The sequence below is a fragment of the Stylophora pistillata genome, chromosome 13, assembly GCF_964205215.1.
Source record: "Stylophora pistillata chromosome 13, jaStyPist1.2, whole genome shotgun sequence".
Classification (NCBI taxonomy): Eukaryota; Metazoa; Cnidaria; class Anthozoa; order Scleractinia; family Pocilloporidae; genus Stylophora; species Stylophora pistillata.
In genome coordinates this window covers 21,946,572-21,955,894 of record NC_142531.1, presented here as the reverse complement: position 1 = coordinate 21,955,894, position 9,323 = coordinate 21,946,572, and the positions used below count along the sequence as shown (strand labels likewise).

The 9,323-nt window shown below is 38.1% G+C and overlaps 2 protein-coding genes across 3 annotated transcripts; both read right to left on the bottom strand.

The window, feature by feature from the left end:
- Positions 1–8: 8 nt before the first annotated feature.
- On the bottom strand, positions 9–2,790 carry LOC148718153 (uncharacterized). The gene is made up of 5 exons (XM_088743515.1): positions 2,040–2,790; positions 1,543–1,614; positions 1,268–1,371; positions 970–1,113; positions 9–865 (listed from the first exon to the last, which is right to left on the bottom strand). The coding sequence occupies exons 1-5, from the start codon at positions 2,195–2,197 to the stop codon at positions 633–635; spliced, it is 711 nt and encodes a 236-aa protein (XP_088599641.1). The 5' UTR covers positions 2,198–2,790; the 3' UTR covers positions 9–632.
- Positions 2,791–5,018: 2,228 nt separating this feature from the next.
- On the bottom strand, positions 5,019–9,086 carry LOC111319861 (uncharacterized). 2 transcript variants are annotated; one of them, XM_088743502.1, is made up of 2 exons: positions 8,126–9,086; positions 5,019–5,234 (listed from the first exon to the last, which is right to left on the bottom strand). In XM_088743502.1, the coding sequence occupies exons 1-2, from the start codon at positions 9,084–9,086 to the stop codon at positions 5,227–5,229; spliced, it is 969 nt and encodes a 322-aa protein (XP_088599628.1). In that variant the 3' UTR covers positions 5,019–5,226. The 2 variants fall into 2 exon arrangements, with proteins under 2 accessions (XP_088599628.1, XP_022778325.2); XM_022922590.2 differs by having other exon boundaries at positions 5,019–8,389; positions 8,721–8,858.
- Positions 9,087–9,323: the final 237 nt, after the last annotated feature.

The following is a 9,323-nucleotide window of genomic DNA, read 5'->3' as shown; positions in this document are numbered from 1 at the left end:
TTTGTTAATGAACGTTAAGCCAGGTAGTTTTTGATTTAGGTCATTTACACAAAATAAACAAAACGTGTAACATCCATTGACGTGTTGGTTAATAATTAACAAAAAGTAACCTACCCTTTGCCGATTGTGACACAAGGAATTGCAGTGAGAGCTCAATTTCATTGGAAAGAATATCCACCATTCTAGAAAACCGAGAGTCCTGGTTCTTCAATTACGTTTATGCATTCTGGTAGCTATTTTTGCAGGTTACAGTCTTCACGTCGGGTTTAGTATACTGTAAATATGTAAACAGTCTTACATTGGTATTATGCTTTCTCTATTGGTGGCCGTAACCGCGCAACTTCAATTCTGTTGTCCTTGTCCAGGTGTCGTTCTGGTTTTTGCACTGCACCTGTATCGCAGAGGTCATGGTTTCGAATCCCGTTAAAGCGTGAATCTCAGTTTCACAGCATTTAACTGAATAGCCACTTAGTTGTATGTATAACTACGGTGATCAATGATGTCTTCATTTCTGGAGGAAGTCTTGGGACTAGCCTATTCTAATCTTGCTACGGAAACCAAGATAACCGTTGGTCTGTTGACTAATGGGCTCGAACGTAGACTGGCGATAATTGCGTTATTTCTTCCCTTGATCACGACATGAAACGATTGTTGAAGCGAACAACTCTGCCAAATCGAGATCGGGCACCAAGGAGAAAGATTGCAGAACTTCCAATTTCTCCTTGAAGGAGTGAATTTCCTCCCTCAGCATCTTCCGCTTCAATCTCTTCATCGCTGCTGGAGTCGAACTCACCGGCCACTTCGTCGTCATTCTCTTTTTCGTTCAAAAGGAGCGTGATGTTTTCTTCAGGACCTTCAGCTTGTTCTGAAGCAAAGGTGGTTAAAGTTACGGGCTCGTCTGATGCCTCGTCTGATGCCACGGCCTTATCTGATTGAAATACAGCCTCGAACATATTTTTAACAATTTACCTTCATTTAGTCTTGCCTTTTCCTGATCGAGCAAATCGCAAGACCTCGATGAAGGCGCAGGCGGATTGTGACTTGAGTTTGTGTCCTTTATCACAATTTTAGGGCACTTACTGGAGAACACTGTCCTTATCGGGTAAATGATAACTGGAATAAAAGAGAAAGCAATACTGAGTTCTGAAAACAATGAAGATAGTATACGACTTGTTATAAGGCCATCTCGACCCTATCGTTGGCATTCACATGACATAAACTCATGGGTGATTTGCCATAAGGCATAATTAGCAAACCATATACTTACGTTGTAGTTTGTCGCAGCGGGTTAAAATTGGAGGTAACTCAAGTTCCAGTTGCTGGTCTGTCTCTATTGATATTCTCTCTGTTCTACCATCTTTCTTTGTTTCCCTTGTGAAAAACAGACACTGTATTTAACTTCTGCAAAAGCTTTGATCGGTAAGAGTTTGTAAATTATACATATTGATTAAGAAGCGGTGCTGTAAGAAGAGGGCAAACAATATTTTGAGGACTTTGCAGCAAAAAGAAGGGGAGCATATTTGAGGAATTACGTTCGCCTACCTATTAAGCTCCACACGGAGATTATCACCGAGACCTAAAGTCTTTGCGGTGCTTTTAATGCCAGCAAATTCACTGAAAGTAAAATACATAAATAGTCATGACTAATATAAGGACAAACGCTTTTAAATCTTTAAACCCACAGTTTGTGTCATTCAATTACGTGAGCACGTGCCTCTAGCGACCTCTCTAGCTTCTGATCGCCTGGCAGAGGCCTAATTGTCTATTTCGGAAACCCGAGTGGTAATATTAATAACTTACTTAATATGTAACACGTTAAGAGGTAATAATTCACGAATAGGATGAAAATAAGTACCGAAGAAATGTGCGTTCACATGGCCTTAGAAGTAAGAGACTAAAATAATTTACTAACACAAGCATATTGTAACACCATAAAATAGAAAATCTGTTCTTCTTGCCTTTATCGATCCTTCCATGGCATCTTAGAATTGCTGTACTTCCAGGGTCGGTTAGGTTTTAATATTAAGGTTACAACTTACCAAATACTCTCCCTGAACTTCACGAGTCTTTTTTCTTCCTTGTCTATCCGACATCTGAATTTGTTTTTCTTCCGAAAGTTTTCTCCGCCTTTCCCCTCTTCGTAAAATAATGCAACACAATCGATTACAACGAGTTCAGGAGGATCAGCCACTGCCATAGCCGAAGCGCGCGGGTTTATAGAAACGCTCTTTGACCCCGTGTCAAGACTTAATGTTAAATATTAAATGGTATTAAATGTTACGTCAGTAGAAGACCGCGCGACTGCGTATTGTAATTGGCTGATGAAACGTTAAAATGTCTAAAATTGTTGATCGATTAGTACTGTTCATAATCACTTACGATCACGTTTCAGATAATAACTCGCGTGACGGAAGATGTCTGACATTCTGTTTTAGCATGTTTCCGAAACAATCGCAGAGGATAAAAAGAGCTCGGAAACGTTGCAGGACTTAAACGATAATTTTTGATACCGCCCAAAATGCTTAAAAACCGCATCCCGCAGCTCCAGAAAATACCGCAATACCGCAATTCGAGATTAAAATTCCCGAAATACCGCACGAAAAATGGCCCGCAATACCGCAAACCCCAATGTCCCCCTCATCAATTATCAAATGTGAACAGAGTCAAATTAAATATTGAACATTCGATTTATCGAGTTTGCTTTGTCAAAAAAGTCTTGTACTACTAATAATATCGCTAATGAAATCAGTGATGCAAATGCCCTCAAAAACGAAGAAAACTGGCTGTAATACGTGCATCACTACACCGAAAGTCCCTCAAACGAGCGGGGACTCCCGTGGCCTTGCAAGTTTAAAGGTGATGTGCGATTCAGAGTCAGAATGAAGCTAAGTACTGCCGTACGAAAAGTAGTAAGTTCATGCTGGTTAGAGAACTTCCAAATGAAGTAAAACACTACGACTGTGTCACTTTCAACATATATTTGCACAGATCAAGTGAAAAGTAATGTAAAGTACAAACCCTGTGATAAATACTGTGCTTGTTGAGGATAATAGTACGCGAGAAATGGCGTGCTTATAATTATTATTTAGTAAGATGATAAATTAGCAACCATTAAGTAGAGTGACTATTTAACCCTTTACACCCTAACATCAGTGTCCATATTCTCCATACTCTTCTTTTTACATTTCCTTCGCTCACGATAAGGAGAATTCGTTTAACAATCAAAGCTTTGTAAGTTGGCAATCATTTCCTTCGTTCTCAGGATCTTGATTTAAAGCAGTACCAATGTAAGGAGAAATAAGATGCAAGCCACTCTTTGGGTTTTTAAAAGCAATTGTAAACCGGCTGAGAAACATGGTTTTCATTTAAAACCATTTGTAATTTTTTTGTGTAGTTTTGATTTCCTAATGCTTTTTAATCAGAGTTTGGTGTGATGTTGTCTGAACTGTGGGATTCATCCAAAGCTTCAAGTGCCAAAAGCAGGGACATAGTAATGGGAAAGGAAACAACCAATAAAGTGTTTTTTGCTTGTTTTGGGTAAAAATGGAATTTAAGGGTGAGACAAACTTCAGTCAAAGGCTAGGATCTCTTGTATAATTGTTAACTTTGTATTGACACAGGTTTAGTCTGTTGTCTGCTCACTATTTTGTTTTATTCTAATGTATTATGTGTAAATGCCAATACTCATGTTTAAGGATGAACAAGTGCATCATAAGTAGTCCTGACAACAATACAAATGAAAAGTTCTCAAAGCTACTTAACCCTTTATAACCTAACATCAGTATGCATATTCTCCATACTATTCTTTCTACATTTCTTATGGTGCTGACAAGGAGAATTTGTTTAACATTCAAAAGCTTCTTTTAGTTGGTAACCAATTGCTTTATTCTTGTGACCTAAATGTGTAATTCAGGGGTCACATTGTAAGGAGAAATTAGATGCTGGTCACTCTCTGGGGATAAGGGGTTCAGTGTAATACATTAAATAAGGGACCACTCAACTATTTAAAAATAACACAATAGTAGAAGGGGCATAAAAATCTTATTTGTAGGCAAATATTTCATTTACGCCTTCCCCCCATGTGGAATGAACTGAGTGTTGGCCAGTGCACCACATCTACTGAAGCTCGTTTACTGAGATGTGTCAGGAATTAAAATCGATAAAACACAAAGCTAGATGTGAATGGCTAGGAACAAAGGGCCATAGCTGCTTTAATTAATACCATAACTGTCTTCTAATCTTAATTGACAAAAGGTACAACATTTTCTTAGCCCAGTAAAAAGATGAGGACCGGCACTCAAAAACTACCAAAATCATCAGAATTCATCTGAATGATGATGCTCACTCCACCCAAAGGAAATGCAGCACCAGAACTGACAGGATAAAGAAGGAGAACTGTAGCTCTTGCAAAAACTTGAAGTTAACCCCCAACTAGCATGCCTGACTAATTATAATAACCAATGAACAAAAACACCCAAATTTCTAAATGATCCAAAGAGAAAGCTTAACTGACTCTAAAATCATAAAAGAACATTTAAATCATAACACCATGTTTCAAAATGAGGGCTGCTTCCCTTGCAAGTCAGCCCAGTCAAAACTGTAATCTTCTATACAATATTAACACTATGGGCCAAACTAGGGGAAGGCTGGTGCCCTGCAAGTCATACAGCCCTGTAAAAAATTTTAGCAAATAGGATTATAACAGTAGTCTTCTTAATGAAGCATTATAAAAACACTGTGTAAGCAGAGAGTAGACTGCTTCCCTTGCAAGCCAGCCCACTGTAAAGATCTTCCAAAATATAAATAACCACAGGTTTAAAACGCGAGACTGCTGCCCTTGCAAGTCAGTCCCTGACAAATTTATTCTTACAAATAACTTAGAGCTGCTGAGAAGTACTTTCCTTGAAAGTCTGCTCATCAACTCTGAGTTAATACTTGTACAGCAGTAAACTGCCCCACTGGATGCTGCCCTAGATAAGAACAACTATCTTAAATTATAGAAAAGAAAAGTCAGCCCCTAACAAAGAAAATTTTTATTATTTAAACCACATTGAACAACAAAACTAACAAAGTTTTCTTTAAAACGCATTGATTTCGTAATTTTTATCATGGTCATTGTCATCAACTAACTCAGAGCTGCCAGGAACTGCTGCCCTTGCAAGTCAGCTCATCTCTGAGTTAATACTTGTACGGCAGCAAACTCCCCCGCTGGACGCTACTTTAAACCTACTCAACTGAAATAAAAAAAAAGGAAATTTATATGAAAAAGGAGACTGCCACCCTTACAAGGCAGCTCATCAACACTGAGTTAGTACCTTAAACCTGGCTGAAAATAACTATCACGATAAGGAAAGCATTTCAGATGTATTTGAGAAATACATTAGACTTCCATTATTCAAAGGCTCTTATCTGAGCATCTGACATACATGTACCTGCATCAGCAGTAAAAAAAGCAGCACCTATCCTGACACTATGGCCCTTGTACCTAGAAGGGTCGAGGCCACAACATTCATTTTACCCTTTCACCTGGTGAGACAATGGATGAATGGCGCAAATGCACTAACTGTCCCAATTTTTGTAATGCCGCTGATCATGAAGGGGCTTATTTAATTTATCTCCATTATGCTGTCACGCAATCATAAGGGACTGCTCAACTATTCAAAAATAACACAATAGGGGGAAGGGCCTAAAAATCCTATTTACAGGCAAATATGATATTTATTAAGGTAGCTTCTGATGTATTTATTTACATCGTACTACAGGAAGTCCCTGAAACCAGTGTTGACTCTGGCTAGCCAGAATCAAAAGCTATAACAGTCAAAAGCTAACAATTGACAGTCAAAAGCTGACAATTTAAATCCAAACTAAGAAAAACATTGGTTATGATATAGAATATTTCTGTCATAACTGCCTTTGGTCTTGTGGCACTAGGAAACGATCCTGAAGAACTTCATAAAAGTGTAATTTTCAGATTTTTCATTTCCACAGTCAGTCAACAAAATGATGAAGAATCTAAACATTGCTACCATTTTTTACTAAGTTTACAAATCCTATGTATATTCTACCAAATTTATCTACACCAATTATTTGGTTGGTTGGTAAGTATTGCTAGAATAGAAAAGAACATGCACACAAAATTTGAACATACATGCAGTAAAAAAGGAAAACTTATAACACCCTGTTAGGACTAATTAGTTTTCCATGTTGTGATATAATCAATATAAGGTGTTAATCATTAAAATATACATTGAGATGCTTTGGTAAAATTATTAAGATTTAACATCCAAAGCTAACATATGAGAAATATATGTGCTGTTACATAGAATAGTTCTGTCACATTGCAACCTGTCTTATAAACTACATTTTCTAGGAAAACCTAGTTGAGGTAAGTTAATTATACTGAAATGTCTAATTTTCTCAATTATCATTTTCACAGTTCAGTACTTTATTTCTTAGCCCTCTTAGGAGCTTTTCTTCAACGAAGTTATGTCAATAAGTTTTTTACTTTCCACTCAACAGCTTCCCGAATATGTGGTCGATCTGACTAGCAAAAATGACGAAAAGAAGAGCGACGAAAAGGTCAACCTCGAGGTTAGAGTCTGTTGTTTATTTCTTAGCCCTGTTCTGATGGAGCTTTCCTCCAGCGAAGTTAAGCTCACTATTTTTTTTTTTTTACTCTTTACAGCTCCCTGAATATGTGGTCGATCTGACGATCAACAGGTAAAATACACAAAATTCATGCTTTTAACTATTTGCGTCGCATCGAGAGTTGTTGTAATGCATGCGTGAAGTATGATGGAATCGCCGATTATATATCGATAATTATATATCGATAAAATTATTATTCAAACTGTTCAAATCTAAATGGCAGAGTCGAAAAGCGACGTTTTTGTACCATTTAAAAAAACCACTGACTAGGTCACTTGACTCGGACTCGGATTTGACTCGGATCGACTCGGAGTTGACTCGGTGATCCGGCTAACTCGAGTCAAACTATTTTATTTTTGGTAAGAACAAGGCTCCAAACCAAATGAAGATCAGGTCGAACCTGGGCCACCCGTAATCCATTCCAGTTTTCATTTTCAGAACAGTTGTTTGAAAGTTTGTGCTGAAGACTTAAAAGTTTTTGATGCTGTAGTTGATGTTTTCCTGTTTTGCTTCGGTAGATTTGCTACTTTTTTTAAATAGTAATTTCAACAGGATCTGTAGAAACGAGGCATAACACCGCCCTAAAACTCGGTAAACTTCTATTTTAAAGAAAATCGAATTGGATTTAACTCATTATGAAAGTTTTTTTTCAGCTCACTTTAATATGTCACGTAGATTGTGTAAAAACTGATATCGAAGAAACATGGCCAGAAATGCAATTTACCCGAAATGGTCATGACTCACTTCTCTGACAGTCCCTCAAACACAGACTCCTGTGGCTTCATAAGTTTGCGGATAATGTGCATGGAAGAACTGAAACTCAGACTCAAAGTAAGGCCAAGTGCTACAGTGCGAAGAGCAGTGAGTTTTAAGTTGTTAAGGGCGCCTTGAGAATTGAGAATGAAATAAAACACTGCCACTATGTTACTTTCAACATAAGCACAGATCATACATACACTAATGTAGAACACATACCTTGTGACAACTTGGTGCTTGTTGAGGATAATAATAAAAAGAAAATTGCAAACTGTGCACATGAAATTGTACACTGTAAAATAGGAAAATCTATCAGAAAGGTCAGCAATTTGAATTTGGCCGAGAGAACAGTACGGTACAACGAAGCACAAAACGAGCAAGTATATGTTGGATGAAAACCAATCACTTCGAATCAGCTTTGTGAAGTTTGTCGAAACGGTCCAAGTACTTTTACAGACAAGCTTACTGTACATAAAAAAACAATAGATTTCAAAAACTGGCCACCATACCGCGAGAGCGAGTGAAATCTGTTGTGGCGAATGGAATAACAAATTTAGTCTGGTGCCGTTATAGGGTAGAAAATCATCCCAAAAATTATCTTGCCAAACTCTTTCTTGCTCATCAAATCGAAAAAAAGACCATCCCCCACTCGAAAGACCTACAGGGAGCGCTGCCAGAGCGAGAATCACATAACCAAGACAAACAGTGAGGTAGCGAATACCTTTTCCAAATATCCTCGTCATGGAAACTACAATTCTACATCTACCAACGTTGTCATTTCTTGTCGAAGCAGCGTTAGTGTCCATTATAATGATCAAAGGTTGTGATTCATCTTCATTTCCTTCACCAGTGATGTCGTGTATGTTCTGTTCCCGACTCTCCTCAGTTTCCGCGTTGCCAACTGTGGACTCCTCAACGACTTGTTGTGATATGCCAGTCACGCAACAGAATTTCTTCTTCCGTCTGAGCCATTCGAGTGTGATAACTGGACCCAAAAGAAACCAATAATAAAGTCTCCTTAGGTAATTTGCCATGTGCTTGAGGTTTTCAGACTCTTCTTCTACTGTTATTACTATATTCACACTTGTTTTGTCTACTTTCTCAAGGATATCATCTGCACAGTTAGTAGTAGAAGGTTTTTGTGAATTGGTGTTATTGTCACACCACCTAACAGATCTAAAGGGAATCAATATCTCCTCTTGAGTCTCTGGTTTTGTTACATTTCCAAGTAATCCATAATTGTCCTTCGGAAAATATATCACCACAGAATACCCTGCGTTCTGTGCATTAAGTACGAGATTTCTCCCTGAACATACCGTCATGTTCTCAACACTGACGAGAGCGATTTTGTTGATTTGCATTTTCGCCTTGTTTACATCAACTAGAGGTTGGCAGGCATTGGCCAGTTTGGAAAGCACTGCTAGGCCACTTAAACGAAGATCTTGGTCCTCGTTAGTTGACGATGCTTGCAGAAACGATTGCAGCGAAGGGGGATGGTCATCTTCATTTGCATCTTCTTCAAAGAAACGGCAAACCACTTCCGGGACACTTGAGAACGACAAAGTTGTTTCGCTATGTGAATATTGACGGTCGAGATAAATTGACACAGTCACAAAATATAGGCCAAAAATGAATACGATAAAGCAGAAAGAACCGCCAATGACCACGCATTTCGCTGACATCTTCACTTTCTAAGCAAAAGTGACTTTATTTGAAAGCTAACCTTGAATGGGGATGCATCATCATACCGCTGACCAAAAATAATGTAGTGCAACCGACCAGTTACTGAAGGTCTACAAGATAGAATGGTGTGTTAACCTCCTTATTGCAGTGTTCTCATCAAGTATCAAATGTAAACAGAGTCAAATTAAATATTTAACATTCAATTGATCGAATTTACTTCGTCAAACAAGTCTTGT